Below are 18,102 nucleotides of genomic sequence, written 5' to 3'. Positions count from 1 at the left end.
ACTTTTAGAAACTAAGTCGATATATTTTCGTATTGACACTAATATCGTGTGTAATATAATTCTTCTACAACTACAATATCATAAAATATAACCATTTTATCTTAAATTTTTATGATGAAATAAAAAAATAGTTACTCAATTATTATTTTGTAAAATATTTAATTATAATTGAAGGAAATATGAATCGGTTTATTCATCGAACCGGCGGTTCATTCCATCGGTTTAAGAGCTTTGATGGGTAAACCGCGGGGCAATTATTTGTCCCATCGCCGTCTCCCAAAAAACGACCGGCCGAACTCCAACCGCACTATATTATGGTTCTCCGTCACTACCACGCGCGCTTGTTCTTCGCTTCACTCCCCTTCTCCTCCTCATCATAAGAATCGGAACCCTGGAAGCGGGAGAGGGCTCGATGGACTCGATGCAAACCGCCACCGGACCGAGGGCTGGTGAAGCGGGAGGCGAGCGGGGGCGAGCGGTCCCGCCGCGGCCGACGAATCCGATGGTCACCCCTCTCCTCACCGACCTCTACCAGTTCACCATGACCTACGCCTACTGGAAGGCCGGCAAGCACCAAGATCGAGCAGTGTGAGCTTTCCCTCTATCCCGATTCGTTCTTGCTCTCTCGAAGTTGATCGGTTGTTTATCTTGAACCTTTTTGATCAACCTATTGAGCTGTGAAGGGTTATAACAGATTCAAAATATAGTGGGTTGGAACTTGGAATTGCGTACAAATAGACCTAGGTGGACCAGATCAACTTCTCCAAATGTGGGGTTTGGATATTTGTGCTTTGAGAATCGGCTTACTGTCGTGGAAGAGCCATTTAGGAAGGCTGGATGTTGTTGGAAATCAATTTACTGAAATCGAAAACTGGCCTGCATATCATATGTGTTTTGATAAGTTCATTTGGTTTTCTATAATGTTTGCATAATCGCTGAATTACTTTTCTAGGTTGGTGCTTTGCAATACTTAAAATAGTGAGCGTAAGTCATTGCATGCCATGTGGTACATGAGAGTGGTCTCTGCATGTCATATGCTCTATTTGAGCATAAAGTCTGAAAACCTTGTGATGATATTTTATTTTCAGTGGCAAACTGGATCATAGTTTAGTTTGGTTACCTTTACAAAATTGTAGGAAAATACCATTCACATAAAGATACATGCAGATGTGTATGTCGTGGAGGATAACAAAAGTCATGGTAGCACTAGGACACACCTGTAATTTTTACGTGAGTTCATGGTTGCTCGGCAAGCAATTTAAATAACAGGGTTTGAGTAACTTCTGTTTGATACTATTTAGTGGCTTATTTTCTCTGCCAGAGGACTTGTATCTGAAATGTATATTGAATTGGTGGGGTGGGAACGATTACTTCCCTGACATTGAAAATGCATATTAAGTTGATTAACTGCAACTTCTTTGGTATCTCCAATTTTCCAATCATACATGTCATCGGAGGTTTCCTGTAAGAGTCTTCTGCAATGATTTGTTGTGTTATGCGTTCACCATGTGAGTTGAAATTCTTCTCACAGATTTCAGGGTTATTAAGGTTTTGTCATATGATCACATTATTTGCAAATTTTGCAGGTTTGATCTGTACTTCCGGAAAAACCCCTTTGGTGGTGAATATACTGTATTTGGTGGTCTCGAAGAATGTATACGGTTTATTGCTAATTTCAAATTTGAGGTGGATGATATTTCTTTCCTGCGATCTGTCATGCCCACATGTTTGGTAATTTGCTTTTAGGAAGTTTTCCATATGATTGGCTGGCCAATTAAACCATCTCCCTTTAAATTAATTCATCCTCTAAATTAAGCATATGGCTAATAATCGGGAATCACTAGGTCTTCTGATCGTCTAACTGATCTATGTTCTTTTCATGAAGGAACTTTATTGAAAGGCCTTAGAGCTAGTTTATAATGAAAGAGATGGTAGTTAAAAATGAACGATAGAGTAATATGGCGACACTTTATACAAAAACATGGCATTATGACAATTCTCATGTGATATAGAATATCAGAAAAATAATTTCTTAATGCTCCAAAACACATGTTGTACTTTTCTTTTCCATATTAATATATTGTCTTGTGACATCTGTGAACAACTTCACTGTGATTATTCTGTTTGGTGTAATGGTAATAACAAGCAGAGTTTTGTATGTTTAACTGGGTTTTGGTTCCATTGTGCCACACACTTTGCTTGTTATTTGTTATTCTTTATGCCAACTTACAGTTTATGCTTTCATTTTGTAGGATGGGTTCTTTGAATATCTCAAGGCAATCGACTGTAAAGATGTTGAAGTTTATGCAATTCCTGAGGGTTCTGTTGTGTTTCCTAAGATTCCCTTGATGAGGATTGAAGGACCAGTTGCTGTAAGTGCTGTTGAATAATTATGTGAAATATGTAGATATTAACTATTTTTTGTACATTAGTTGTTTGTTCAAAATTATTTATTCTAGGTATGACGGCATCAAATTGCTCCTTTAATATTTTGCATGACATCTGAATTTCCAGGTGGTTCAGCTGCTTGAAACACCATTTATAAATCTTGTTAATTATGCCTCTTTAGTTACCACAAATGCTGCAAGGCACAGATTGGTCTCAGGAAAATCAAAAACATTACTTGAATTTGGACTTCGACGAGCACAAGTCGGTTTTGTTTTCCTTCTCATTGTTGTTCATTGTGTGGATTTTGCATCTTCATAATTTCTTTTTTTTTTTTGATATGATGCTTAGGGGCCTGATGGAGGAATAAGTGCCTCGAGATGCTGTTACATGGGAGGATTTGATGCAACAAGGTTTATTATGTTAAACAGTGAATTTTGTATCCTAGTGGTCTCATCATTTAGATATTTAATAATTTTGAGTGAAAATTATCTGATGTTTCATTCTGATCTCTGGATGATCAGTTTGTTCTAAGCTGAATTCTTATTGCTAGCCTCAGTATGATGCAGTCTTACCTGCCCTAGTGAGTCAATGGTGATTGTAAATGTAGAAGGCAAATGCTCTGCACTACGATAATATGTCTACTTGTTTATAAAGAATCTCAAGCTTAATCTCTCAATTTAGATGTCAATTCTTTTAGCTAAGTAATTTAACAGACTAATTCTCCTAGATAAGATTAGAGAGTGAGATTTGGTACCATGGTAATAGTGCTCCTTTGGACTTGGTTGAACAAACTTTGAGCGACAGAAACAACCTCCCTACTTTCAGGGGTAAGTATGTTTGCGTTGACTGTTAAGATCTAACAAATTTAATCAACTCAAATATCTTTTTTGGAAATGAGTTCAAGAAAATACATCATAGTGATGAATTGCTTGAAATATCTTTTATAAAGCTTACATTTGACGAAGAAACTTATCATATATGAGATAACACATCTCACACACTTTATATTATGGTGGATAATGTATAATCTCTTCATATGGCAATAAAAAACGCTTTTTCATATGGTGCATAAGCTCTAGCAGGGTGGCCTTGCTTGACTGTAGCATGTCCTTGTAGTCCTGTGCCTGAATAATGTTGGTCTTGGTCTGTTCTGGATGGAACCCCAGGCCCAGGTATTAGGTCATTTTCTACTAAGGGGAGAATAGGTGTCTAAAGGATGATATAAAAGATATGGCACAAGAGCTAAATTGGATCTCTGACAGTTTGTCAACCTTTGAGATTTTATTTTTAGGTTGATAATTGTGGCAAAAGATTTTAGTGGTCTCATAAAGGAAATAGCTGTAATTGTGCTTGACAAAGTACCATTTCACCTCTGCCTTTTCTGGATCTGAATTTTGCAAACCTTTAATAAGGTTATGTTCCTTTGTCATATTTATTTCATCCAGTTGACTTAGATAACGGTTCCTATTGTTTTCATACTATGTATTAACATGCAGATGATTACTTAGTTCGGAAAGAACAGCATGGTGCCTTTATGCTTGTTTATGTAATTGGCATATGTTAAAAACATTATGACATTTTAAATTTCACTTTTTAGGAATGATCATTTACATTTAATGAATTTTATAATGAAATTACTTTAGCTCATGACAGTAATGTTGCGGCTGGAAGGTTGTTTGGCATACCACTTCGAGGAACTCATTCACATGCCTTTGTTAGTTCGTACATGGTTAGTGAATGTGAAACGATATGTTTTTTTTTAATATTTTCACATACAAGTCCCTGTGTTATTTGTTTATAGAATTCCCATGCCTTCTGATTCATCTCGCTCCTAAAAGTTCTCCAAAAAATTGAAACACACTCCCACATATTAATGTCCACCTAACAGCCATTTTTATCAATGTTATTATATACCCTTGACGCTAAATACACGCTAAATACACTTTTCTACTTTATACCTTGAAAACACAGTTTGTATCATGGGAAATGATTATTCAGGTGGAATTTTCTTAATCAGTATTAAGTAGAAATTCTTTGTTTTTAATATAAATAAATTTGTAATGCTCTAGTTCAGGATACATCAGCAACATAAATCTTGCTTTCTGTGAGAGAGGCAAAATCTTTTCATTTGTAGTTAAAAGTTAAAACTATATGACATCAAGCTCTAATCTTTTCAACTATTTTCATATATATATATATATATATGAGTGGTTAATTGTAGTCTTGAACAAGCATTTTACTGTTGTTCGTGGAGGAGCAGTAACTGGCAATTTTACATGGACAATCAATGCTGTAGAGGTATTATGGTTTATGAGTTGAAGGTGGTATTGGTGATGATTGTCTGATAATAGAATATGATTTCCAGCATGCCCATGACTAGATGCGAAATCTATTGCTTAGTTCTATCCATAACTGACTATATAATTATTTCTAATTTATTAGGGTCTTTTGTAAATGGAATTGATAACTACCATTAGGATGCAATTATTTTCCAGTCTTGGCAGAAGCCTTTCATGGGTTTCTTGACCTTGAAGATGATTTGAGGATGGTCTTGAATTATGGGATGGATAAGATGGATAATCAGGAGAGGACATTCTTAAGGTTGCATTATAGATCCAAGTTTTAGTTCATCAGATCACTGAGGTGATTGATGAAGGGTTGTAACATACTAACATGTGTTCAGAGCAAAATTGGTTCAGTTTTCGTTTTTAACATCTGCTGAGCTTCTATGACGATGTTGGAGTGGTCATATCACGTATGAACATTAACATCATGATCTTAGTCATAGGGACATTTGCTAGCAAACATGTCAGGGGCCCTACACTGCTTGGGTTTAAGTCTTCAAAAAGCTTCAGGGGTCAAGCACTGTTGACTATCTCATGAGATTATATTAAATCTCAAGGGTTGAGTTTCGTTTTCTAAAGTTCAGGTAACATCTAACAGACCATGTTTTATTTTAATGCCCTATGATTGGACAGTCCATTTGGTGAGGATTGAAGAGAAATTGCAATCATGTGATCTAAGCTAAGAGTTTAAATCAATGCTTGCACCGGAAAGGATCCTTGCCATTAATAATTAAGGATGATGCTTAGATGAGGACTAATACACAAGATTTGCTTTGACAAATAGCAAGGCAATATGAATATTAAGTTGAAAAGCGAAGTGGATTGCAATGGTAGAATGTTAATTTTGATGGTATTTTTTTGAACACATCCAAGTTTGCTGCTAGTTTAAGGTTTAAGCATGCTAGAATTCATGCTTCAGGGTGAATGGCAATCCAAAGGATTACATATAGGGCTGGTGGGGGCATTGGGGTAAGGATCAGTTGTCAGAGTGATAGGACGAGACATAGATGGTTGTTATGTATCTGGAATTGATGAAAAATATAGTCTTGGTCAGCCATGGTCAGCTGCTGAGCAATCTTCCTTTTAGGAAACTGATGGAATGGATTTAAAATATTGACTGTTATAGGAAAAAATGGATTGCTGAGAATTTCCCATGGAAGAATTTCAATTAAGTGGTGAAGGATTCATTTGGGACTTCTGGGTTCTTGACACTCTTCTTTAACTTAGTGAAAGATCGCATAAATCCAAGTGTGGACAAAATGCATAGGGAATATATCATAAATCATCATGCATGGGCAACAACGACAGTAGAGTCAATTACATGTCAAGATGTAACTGAATTCATATGTAACTTCCTATGTGAGTTATTTTAAGCTTATGGACCTTGTTGAGAGGAAATTTATATACAATTTGCTGTTTGTTACATTATGAAGCAGCTTGAGTAAATTGGTACTCGTAATATAGGATGGATAGGAGTGAACCTGAATAGATCCATGGTAAATTCATCTCCAAATAGTGACTGATTTGCCGCTCATTTGATTGCCAATGAGCTTCCAGCAACCGAGGGAGAGCTATCAAAGGAGGTGAAAAAGATAGTCCTGTTTATACAAAAGAAAATTACATGAATTGTCTCGCTGAAATGAGGTGCACTCCTCACCTTGTGCCTTGCATCCAGGCTTCAGGAGTTTTAATGCCTCATTGTGCCTCAAGCCTTTGAATATACTCGTAGTTTGAGGTACACAAGTTTGCAAAAATATTCTATTAGTTGGTGCAAGCTTACTTGTTTAGTGGTTGACGAAGAGCTACAGTTCAGAGTTTTGGTTACAAATTAGCTTTACCTTGGTGTAACTGAGAATATATCAGAAATACACTTATCCTTTTCAGAGTAAATTCTCTGTTCTACAAGTCATTCCTTATAATTCCTTTTTATTCTATATGTTTTATCTTCTTTCTTCTTTATTCCTCATTGCTATAAGTATTTTTTCATGTTAATTAGTATCAGTCGTTGTATCAGTTATTCTAACTTGTGGTCTTTTAGGGTCCTGATGAGATCACTGACAAAGCACTTCGCAGACGAGATGGCTCAAGCACCTGTCAAGATTTTGTTTCTCTGGTTCAGACTTGGCTTAGTAAAATTCAGGTGGTTTGACTTTTTTGGTTATAATTGGCATTTTTGTTTGCAAATTGTATGTCAAAAGCTCATGGTTTCACACTTTCACTATATGTCATCAACACAAATGATATTGCCTGTTCAAATTTGACATGTTACTTGCTGAATCTTAAACAATATCTTGCTTACTGCGTGTCAAGTATTTATTAACAATTTGTTGATGAAGGTGTCTTCTTATTATCTTCAGATCATCTGCTTCCTGGACTTAGTCTTACCAGTTGCATATTAAAATAATATGTATATAGTCCTTGTTTGCTGTTTTATTGGTGTACTGGAAGGTTACAAACAGTTATAACATCCAACATTGCTGATATTCAATGAAAATAAATGACCAAATGCGAGATCTCCTTGTAATACTTGTTTCATGATCTTTAGAAATAGGATTGACTGGCATCCTTTGCTAAACGAAAAGAAATAAACAGAGTTTTCCAGTGTGTTTGATGATATTTTTTTCTGCTCCTTATGCGACTGCATTTATGCATGTCTTAAAAAACAAAAAAAAAGATTTCTTTTTTTTGTTTTTTAAGAATTTTGCTTTCTATGGTTTAATTAAAAGTGATAGTTAACCTAGGGCAAATCTGAATTGTACTTGAAGATCAAAAGGAATGGCACCGGAAAGAAAAGGATGAAACCTGAAACAGAGATTCTGCACTAACAAAAAAAATTATATATGAAATAATTTATTTTTACAGTTTATAATTAGCTGCACAGACCTCTAACAAGCACTCTAGGTATATTGCACCTTTCATTCAGACTAATCATTTGGTGCAGGTTGTTTCTTTCTTAGTCTACTACTCTACTTATTGCCAATTTCATGTGGAGTAAAGCTGGTGCAGCAGGAAAGCCATGCCTGCAAGTGACTCTATTTATGTTAGTCTTGAACAGGGATTAATTTTTGGAGCATGAACTGAACCACTGAACCTTGCACCCACTCTCTACCTTGTGTTGGACATCAAGTAACCATTTCTGGGCACTTATTTCAGTGACTACATTGTCCCACTAATATGCAATGTATGATCTTCTAATATACATTCTCAAGAACCCCAAGGGATGCAACTGAATTGTAACTTAGGCATACCTGCTTTCTAGTCTTTGATTCAGCTAGGTAAGCTATGAAAATGGGATTTTAGTACCAGGAAAGATTATTGGCAATATTAAAAACCATTGTTTTACTCTAGAATTCTTTGCATCTTTGTGGAACTGAGACTTTTCTCACTGCTTATATGAGGAAAATAAACCATAGCAACCTGCACATGCTTGTTCTCTGCACTAAAACTATCTATATTAGTCTCATAAGTTCTTCCCTAGAGAAGATCCATCGATACTCATTATTCTTTCTTTTTTTTAGTGCATTAGCCATAATTAACTATGTGATGTGCAGATTCTTTCTCTGTTTATACAGAAGAGTATAACCCATCATTAATCTATCAGCTTTTGTTTTGAATTTGAATATTTGGTGGTCAAAGCTGTTCTTTCATTATTTCAGTGGGCAAATTCATTTGTTGGAACTTTTGGTGAAACAAATCAAAGTGAGCTGGCAGCATTTACATCATATGCTTTGGCTTTTCCAAATAGTTTCCTCGCCCTTGTAGATACATATGATGTAAGTAAACTGATATTGGTCATTTTTTCAATTTATTCTGATAACTTAGCAATTTACTTGTTAGTTATTGTTATTGGCCACATGTTGTATTCACAAATCATTTCCAACTGTTATTTATATGTACTGTGAAGTGCTTTAATTAAGCTCCACATTTAATGCATTGCTGTAATAGTTGTTGATCTTGCTTGTATATATATCCTGGCATCTATCTCAAACTCTTCATTAGCAATGCACAAATTCTGACATTTTTTTAATGTGCAGCTTACTTTCCTGAAAGAGGAACTCTATTACTGCCGAGTAGCAGAAAAGATGCTATCTTGTTTATCAATTTTGCTGATGAAATGGAGTAGTATCTAAGACATAACATGATAAGTAAATTGACATTCTTGCCAAGTAGAAAAGTGAAATATTCTATGATGTCAAAAATTGCTAGGAATTAGGATGACTAGAAAGGTTGAGTTTAGTATTTGACCAAAAGCCTGAGTTTGACTATTAAATTTCATATATCTATAGCACAGCATGGTTCGGCATTTAAATCTGAGTCAATTGATTTTTTGTTTATCTCTATTCAGACATGGTTGGATCTACTGTTTTAATGTGTAGATATGATGCAAATTCCAAAGTATAATTTTGTAGCAAATATAGCCATAGCAAGTTTGCATTCTATTGAGAGGTGCAATTGAGGGGTACATGTGCTGATTCGCTCCATGTATGAACAACAAGGCAGTAGATGCAAGGTTTTATGAATGTTTTCTTGGAATGACTTGCTGAATTCTTATAGGTCTTAAGTTTTTAGGTACTTTTTAGGTGTTTCTTACCTTAAAAAGTTCCTACGTAAGTACCTTACAACCTGATGCCTGACTTGTTTGTGTTTGAGTGAGGCTGGTATTCATAAATATTTTATGAGATTATTTGTTGATTTGCCTTTATAATTTATAATATTTTAATGTATTAAATTCAGAGGTTCAGACTCCCATCAAACTGAGCCATGAAGGTTGTTTCCTATTGTTGCTTTAATATCATGGCTTCTAAAGAGTAATATCTTAGAAGTAGATGAAATCGCAACCTCTAAGATTTAATTTAGGTTATATAGTGATGTTCAAGATTTTCTGCATAAACGTGTCATACGTGTCTTCTCTGCTGACTATTTAATGAACATCCTGTGAATGTAACAAGGTTTCCAACATCATATGGTTTATACCGTGTTCAAGGAGGATGGCTTATTTAATCAAGATATCACATAGCAAGATGAAAAATGTGTTAATGTGATAATAAGAGTAGAACAGATAGATTTAATAACAAATACATGGGGTGATGCCACATAGTCCCTGATTTGGTTAGGATTTGGTGAGCCACATCCTCATAGAGATCGAAAGCCTCGTTTCCTCATGGCATCTTTCGGGGCCCATTTCAAAAGACGACCATACGGGTCATGGACCAGAGCATACAATACACAATGTGCTATTGAATCGGAACAAATGTAGATATCAGGGATATAAATCACATGACTCTTAAACTGGGAGGCCATAATAATGCCACATTGTATAATGATTAATAAAAGAGGTCATGGTATGTTAGCAATTTGTCAAAGGAGACCAGGATTGGACATTGCACAAATTATTCAAAATCTGCATTATTACCAAAGCTAGTCCACTGAATAAAATAATTGGTGAATGTTGATTCTTGAAACAAAGCCATTTGTGTCAGTTTTTGATGGTTGTGGACCATGGTTGTTGTTTACACATGTGATTGTAGACTTGATTTTTAATGTGATTGTAGAGTAACTTAACAATCCTCATTAAGAGGGCACTGTATCCAACACCATTTTTTGGTGCTAATGACTTTTGATGCCAATCTATCAGATGTATTTTTTTGGCTTATCATAATAAATCAGCTGAATTTTTGTGTATTTTCTTATCAGGTTATGAAGAGTGGAGTGCCAAACTTCTGTGCAGTAGCTTTAGCACTTAGTGATCTGGGGTGAGCTTTGAGCCTTCCAGTTTCAAATAATTTTTTTTCACAATTTTCTACTGCATACACTTATATATGTATACTATACTTTATATATTCTCATTCGTAATTTGAAATTTGAATCCTTCTAGTCCATGTTTGAGATTTTTTAGTTTCCACATGCAGGTTTTATTTTTTATTTTTTGCTTATTCTTTTACTTTCGAGCATCAATTACAAGTACCTACTGGATTCGTGAAGTACACGGTGCAATTTAAGTCATTTTAAAAAGCAATGTGGAGTCATGTGATTTATATATGTCAGTTTTCACCTCCCTAGAATTTTGTATTATTTTGTAGCTTTGATCTTATTTTTGAACATCATGGAGTTTTTTGGTATTTGATTGTTTGCTTGTTAATTGTTGTAAATAAATAATCACACGGTCATAAGCAAGCATTAGGATTGCAGCTTTGTGTATTCAGAATGCCTTGAGTCTCGTAGGCAATTGGGTGACATAGATATTATTAATGAAAGTTATGTTGGGAAATCTGATCAGAGCATAACATGCGCAGCGGAAGAGCAGAAAACAAAAAGCACAAATTTCCTAGAATAAGTATCTCGTCGTCGTGCGAATATTGGTGCATATAACGCGAAACCGAAAAACCACGCGTATCAAGTGAGATTTGTGACCTAGCGAGATCGTATATCCTTGTAAAATCCCAGATCTGTAGGAGTAGATGAAGGAGGTCAACTGTCCTCTCTAGTAGTGATCCACACGGTAGATGCGGCAAAATCGCTGCACAATCTTCCTCTCCACGTGCATCACGTGATCGGGCCGACCCTTCTTGCTATTTATAACTTTATATACCCTCAATTGGGGTTGTCGGCTGAGGAGGAGAGAAGAGGGAGGCGAATGGGAGGGGCAGCCAAGAGGTGATTGGCTCATACCATCTTTTGGGCCCTCCTATTTATAGAGGTTCTTGCCATAACCCTAATGGATCCTGTCATATTGGGTACTGGATCTATATCCAATTACCTAAGTCTCTTGGATTAGTGGATCTCTACCCAATAATCCTTTATTGGCTCTTATTGGATCTTATCCACAAGATCCAATAATTTAGGGGCTTACTAGATATCCAATAAGATAGGGGCTCTAACGAATATCTCATATTTGAACCTCTATTCGTCGTAACACCTACCATATGTGTATGACCCTCTAGGCCTAATATCGAGCTGGTTGTGAGTCGTATATGTTAGTACTCCTTCTGACTCAGTGAATTATTATCTTCATAATAATTCACTTAATTCATCGACTATGGATGTACTAGGCCACTACGCCATAGTCCCCAGACGATACAAGGAGATCCAATACATTGGACTTGTCTGTTCTTAGTTATCATGTATCTATAGTCGCTTATCTATATAATATCCTAGAAATCGTATACCGGGCATGGTGCTGTCAGGCCCATACGAAATCTACTCGAGTCTCGCTCTAATTAGATTTTCCCGGAGAACTCTTTCTCTCTTAATCTGAATGACCCTGGCCAGGGATTTGCCTGAGTAAGAACACATAGAATATTCTTCTCATGACATCGAGAGCGGATAATCCTCTATCGATACTCAATTACCCTCGTAACGTTGACTACCACTCCTGATGGCCGGTTGTGCTAAATCTGGAACTTCTAGACATATAAGTCCGATACCAAAGAGTGGAGCACTCATACAAGACATCATTGATGTCTCAAGTTTAAGAACCAGACATAACTATGACCATAGAATCGTTGTCTGACAATGAGGTATCATCAACCATCCAACATTCCATGAGCGGATCAATCAGTGAACTTATTCTCCAATGAGCACCTGCACTGTATCCCCAATGTCCCCACACAAGCAGCTATGAGACCAGCCACCACCATCATATGAACGAGTACAACACACCAGTCTGTCATGTTATCTTGATATCCCTCTCAAGTAACCTATGATCGGGGTTATTTATGGTCTATGTTTAAAGGCGAATCAGTCTTATTATCATGATTTTATCACGATCCAATTCCCATTGCACAGATCCATGAACATCACAATATATACAACATACAACATAAAATGAGAAAATATTAATAAATAATAATAAGTAAAAAGACTGTGTAGCGTGTCATACATGTCATTACTCACGTGATTGGCTTACAGGACACCTATGACGAGCAAGTCAAGCTTGGAATAGGGTCCGCCTGTTTTGAACGATGATTAAAGCAGAAAGATCTTTGTTAGGTTGTTGTATAAATATGGAAAGTTTCTTGGAGTTATCTACTAGCAAGACAGTTGACTTCCACCTAATACTCATGAAGTCTTATGCAATACTGGGTGAAATGGAGTGAAGACATGGTTATAGAATTAATAAGTTGCATACGTAGAATTGTATTTACTTTGTCTAGGGAAGTTGATGATGTTGGCACATTTAAGTTCTTTATTTCTTAACTCTTTTCTGGATATAGCCGGTTACTAATTACAAAATTCATGAAAAGGTGTTCAGACTCTGCATGGAGTTCAAATTTTTAATGGATTAATTCTTTTTGTGTCATTAATTTATTTTCTTTTACTTATTTTACATTCTTTTCCCACTTTATCTGCAAATTATACTTGGTTGATATTTCTATCCTAACATTCAAGATTATATTCCTTATGCTCTTATTGGTAAAATTACAGTAACCTAATTGTTTCTGATGACATTATAGGTTTTGATACAGGTATAAAGCAATAGGAATTAGGTTGGATTCTGGAGATCTAGCGTATTTGTCGACTGAGGCTCGGAAGTTCTTCTGTGCAATAGAGGAGGAATTTGGTGTACTTGACTTTGGGAAAATGAGTATCACAGCTAGCAATGACCTCAATGAGGAAACCATTGATGCCTTGAACAAGCAGGTGATTATCTTGTAAAAAGCTTGTCCATTGAGCTAGAGCCCATTGGATAACCTGCTGAAATAGAGGGCTTATTCCTTTCATTTTTGAATCACCATGTGTTGCTCTTTTGGTTGTATGTCTGAATCCTCTATTTCAATTTGTTTCTATTCAAGAGTAATTCCTAAGTTCCTGTCATCTTAAACCTACATCATTGTCGTTCTGTTTTTTTTTTTGTATTCATGCTGCACACTTTGTCATGTCAATTTTTTCGGTCTTAATCACAATTGCAGGGTCTTTGTAGTTAACATATTTGAACATGGTTGTATTCTTCTCAACCTTTTGCGGCTTCCACATTTATACCATGCTCTAATTGATGAAAACTATCTAAATCTGTATGCAGGGTCATGAGATAGATGCCTTTGGAATTGGTACTTATCTCGTTACATGCTATGCTCAAGCTGCTCTTGGTTGTGTATTCAAACTAGTTGAGATAAATAATCAACCTCGAATCAAACTTTCCGAAGATGTTACAAAGGTATCATGGTGTACTAAAACGTAACTTCTGTGATGATTTTCTTATCAGCAACATTTCCTTTTTCTAGGTCTCTATACCATGTAAAAAACGATGTTACAGACTGTATGGAAGGGAAAGCTACCCGTTGGTGGATATAATGACCGGGGACAATGAACTTCCACCAAAGGTATCATTTAACTTTCTGCATTGACCCAATTGCTGAGCTTTAACATTTTATCTTTGGGCTTCATTTTGGTACATGATATTTCTCAGTATGAACTTGTAGAATCTCCTAGAAAGTATTATAATCAGCTTTTCTGTAGGATCATAAATTGCAAAAACTCGGTGAGGCAGAAACCTATCATCTGTAGGATTCCTCATTTTGAAGCTGTATTGTTAATTTTTTTGGTATGCTAGGTCAATTGACATAAATCTAACATTTCATATTTTTGAGGCTTCATGCTTTTTAAATGATGTTTCTCAGTATGAACATATACAATCTCATAAGATTAGTACAACAATAAGCTTTTCTACAGGAACATAAATTGCAAAAACTTACTGTCAGAAGTTCAACTTATCTGTGACTTTCTAATGTCGAATTCCTTTGTTATACAATTTGACTTCTGTAGGCTTTGTCTGATTGAACTTTTGGGAATGCTAGGTTATGTGCATTATTAACTCTATTGTTTTTTTCCACTTAACAGGTGGGAGAGAGGATTTTGTGTCGTCATCCATTCAGTGAATCTAAGAGGGCATATGTTGTGCCCCAACATGTGGAGGAGCTGCTCAAGTGCTACTGGCTTGGAAATTCAGGTACAAGCCCCCCACGCTCCAATGTTCACAATGGAGTATGTGGCTGCTATTTCATTTACAGTTAACAGCAAGACAACATGAAAAAATAGCTAAAATGATATTTGATTCTAAAGCTCAACTAATATACATGGATTCACTTTTTCAAGTTAATTTGGATTTGTGAAAAGTGGGATCTTTTGTATTGGACTTGAGACAATGCCAACCCTTTAAAGAGTACAAGAGATTTCTTTGCAATAGAACTTCAGAGTGTCATGTCTTTAAAAGCTTCTGTTTGGTATGCAATTGAGGTAAAAACTTGCATTTAACGTTAGGGCAATCCATTGCATAAGAGGATAGGGAAGCTTCAGTGGTCCAAACTTCATCCTGAAAAGGGACATTTAAAAAGGCTACATCTCGACTTTCTTCTTTTTCATATCTTGTATCTGAAGTAAAAGATCGTCTTGTTTAATGAACATACACAAAAATCTATATATCAACTTTGTTAGAAAGAGAATTAGTTTGTTAGGCTGAGATATATTTGGTGGATATCTTTTCCTAATTAAGTAATTTGTTGAAATGTAATCTTCTTACTCTTAGACTAACTTTGCCATGACAAAATAAGAGAAGAAAGCAGTACTTTGTTTCATATATTGCATCTCCTTAAAGTAAATTGAAATGCAGTGGTTATTACTGTTTGGGTAAACGCTAGGAACTTTTATCCGTTTATGATGCATAATATTTGTGAGCAGTTATTAGTTATATTTAACCAAATGCTCTCATGGCTGAATGATTTGTTTTTGGATTATTGTTTTGGCATTCGCTCTCTCCTTGGCAGTTCATTTACATGAATGATTAAGAATGATAAAAATGACAAGTAATGCAATGATGCACTGATTTGGTCTTTTGTTCTGGAAGACAAAACAAGAGCAGAGCTGCCTTCACTGAAGAAATCCAGAGAACGTTGTTTGCAGCAACTAGAGCAAATGAGACCCGATCACATGAGGAGATTGAACCCAACACCATACAAGGTTGTCTTAGCTTTTCCCTTCCACTGTTGCATTATCATCGTATTGAATCTGGACTATTGACACTCCACCATGACCAGGTAAGCGTGAGCGCCAAGCTGTATGACTACATTCACTTCCTCTGGCTTAACGAGGCACCCGTCGGTGAGCTGCAATAAATGGGTTTATTGAATAGCCCTGATCTCGGTGAACATTAAAAAACTGCATCTTCTATAATAATAATAATAATAATAATAATAATAATAATAATAATAATAATAACATCAACAATAACAAAATCTCCATTCTGATAGCAATAATGAATAAGAGACTCCGTTCGGTAAGATATCCTAATGCTTAGCGTACTGTTGCACGCCTGATAAGTCAGGCCCTCGAGTTCAAGTGCGTGTAAGAATATATATTAATAATATAATGCTTATGCAAGGATATTAGTATAAAGAAAAAAGGATCATCTATTTATTATCAAGTTTGTATTAATTTTGTTTTATCTTCTATGAATCTTCGCATGTAAAGCCTGTGTAGACGTCCTCATCATGGAACCCAAATCTGGCACATGAATATAACGGACGGGTCAACTTGAGCAGGTCGTGACCCGGCTCGCACGCTCAAGTGATGGTGGTTCTTCCACCTCTTGGGTTAATTGATGTCACGTGGGAGCTGGGCCGTTCAATTATGGCTCCGAGCGTTGTTTCCGGTGCCATTCTTGTCTCCTCACATGACCCTTCGCCAGTATCGAAGGGTCCCCGTCTCGAATTATGTCGAGTGTTAAACCATATTGATCACAGCACCATGGAACGAGGAGGTGCCCGCGGTGCTCCTCTCACGCACGCCGTGCCGGATCCTCGTAGCTCGTAATCAACCAACTCGAAGAGACTGCTTAATTTGCCTCGCTTTTTTATATGATCTTTCATCTACTAGCTACACCCATTGCTTTTAGCTTATAACATTAGCTAGTAAGAGTTCTCCGTTTTCCTTCTGGCTGATCGGTAGTTATTCAAAAACTTTAATGTATAATTAAACTCTTAACGTATTCTCTCTCGTCTTTTACCTTCACTTTTGAGCTGATCGGTTTATTGATGCTATGATATATATTATTTTATATTAATATATTGACACATGATACATTAGGATATATCGATCAAAACTCGGGTGATATATATATATATATATATATATATATACCGTTTATATTATACCAACTCGGATGGTATAATAAACATTGTTTACGAGTGCAGGATGAGATATTGTGTCTGGGACCAGAGACCGAAAGAAGAAGTGCGGTCTCCCATTGGTCAGCAGCGCCAGGCCCCCAACGCTTATGTTTGGCTCAGCTGCTGATTTGAAGGAATCGCATCAAAATTTGAAGTATCGTAGGCTTCAATACGATAATCTCACATCGAAAAGCTTAAATTCATATACAAGCTATAACTTACTTCCAAGTACATGATTACTTTCTTAAGCATTACCTATTTAATTTGGACTCGGTTGTGATAAATATAATATTAGAGTAACTTTTGTTTTGGGTTGTATGGATGATTTGAGATTTCTTTTTAGTATCTAGCGATACATCGATATAATTCGATACGTATCATATTAACCGTTGATCGGTAAATCGATACGAATGGGTAAGATAAATCATGATATCAATTACTCTCATTATAGTTTAGATCAGAACAGATGAATTGCAATGAATGAAACTACACTTTCAGAGTATATTAACTCGTGTATTCCTCTCCTTAAAGTAGTTCATGCCATTTTGATTGCATTAATTCCATACACAATTCATCCCGAGTCGATGGATGCAACACTATGTTGTTGAGACCTTGCATCAGTGGTCACTTTTCAGGAAGAAAAGTGGATGGTCCCACCTATCTAAACAAAGATGGACTTTGCAATAGTGGCCAGTGCACACCTACATAGTTGGTGGATCACATGAAAGGAAGCAAAGTCTCAACCCACGGCTCTTTCCTCCTACTAAGATAGTCTAATATCAAAGGAGGGGCTCATGGTGGTGGAATGTGTAGCTTAATTCATATTTAATATCTAAAATATAATGAACAAATTCTATTATCATCTATTGACTTAATAATGATCAGTAATTTAATATAAGATGTTTTGATCTCATTTAATTGAAGAGGAATGGGTTGTTCCGTTTTAAATAGCAAACTGATCCCTTTTTGTTTGGAAAACAAATGTTATATGGTATGTGTTAATGTTATTATATGAAAACTTAAAACTTTCATTATATTTTTCTTTTTTTCTTAATAAAATTCATTGAGAATTTTAGCCATTGTTTCTTATTCCCTTTAAATAAGGTTTATAAAATAATATTTATAGGTTTTCTTTTTTTTAATGTATTAATTGCAAGGACTCTATTTAATAAGTCCTAATTACTAGTGTATATATATATTAATATATA

General features: G+C 35.8%; 1 protein-coding gene across 2 annotated transcripts; it reads left to right on the top strand.

Moving 5' to 3' along the window:
• Window positions 1-303: 303 nt before the first annotated feature.
• Window positions 304-16,149, top strand: LOC135652833 (nicotinate phosphoribosyltransferase 2-like). 2 transcript variants are annotated; one of them, XM_065174114.1, is made up of 15 exons: window positions 304-588; window positions 1,587-1,731; window positions 2,253-2,372; window positions 2,515-2,649; window positions 2,737-2,798; window positions 4,042-4,117; window positions 6,772-6,873; window positions 8,390-8,506; window positions 10,428-10,486; window positions 13,199-13,373; window positions 13,753-13,887; window positions 13,955-14,053; window positions 14,571-14,679; window positions 15,574-15,686; window positions 15,764-16,149. In XM_065174114.1, the coding sequence occupies exons 1-15, from the start codon at window positions 413-415 to the stop codon at window positions 15,839-15,841; spliced, it is 1,701 nt and encodes a 566-aa protein (XP_065030186.1). In that variant the 5' UTR covers window positions 304-412; the 3' UTR covers window positions 15,842-16,149. The 2 variants fall into 2 exon arrangements, with proteins under 2 accessions (XP_065030186.1, XP_065030187.1); XM_065174115.1 differs by having other exon boundaries at window positions 305-588; window positions 1,587-1,686.
• Window positions 16,150-18,102: the final 1,953 nt, after the last annotated feature.

Source organism: Musa acuminata, chromosome BXJ3-11 (assembly GCF_036884655.1).
Source record: "Musa acuminata AAA Group cultivar baxijiao chromosome BXJ3-11, Cavendish_Baxijiao_AAA, whole genome shotgun sequence".
Lineage (NCBI taxonomy): Eukaryota > Viridiplantae > Streptophyta > Magnoliopsida > Zingiberales > Musaceae > Musa > Musa acuminata.
The sequence above is the reverse complement of the archived record's forward strand: the minus strand, read 5'-3'. Positions and strand labels throughout refer to the sequence as shown.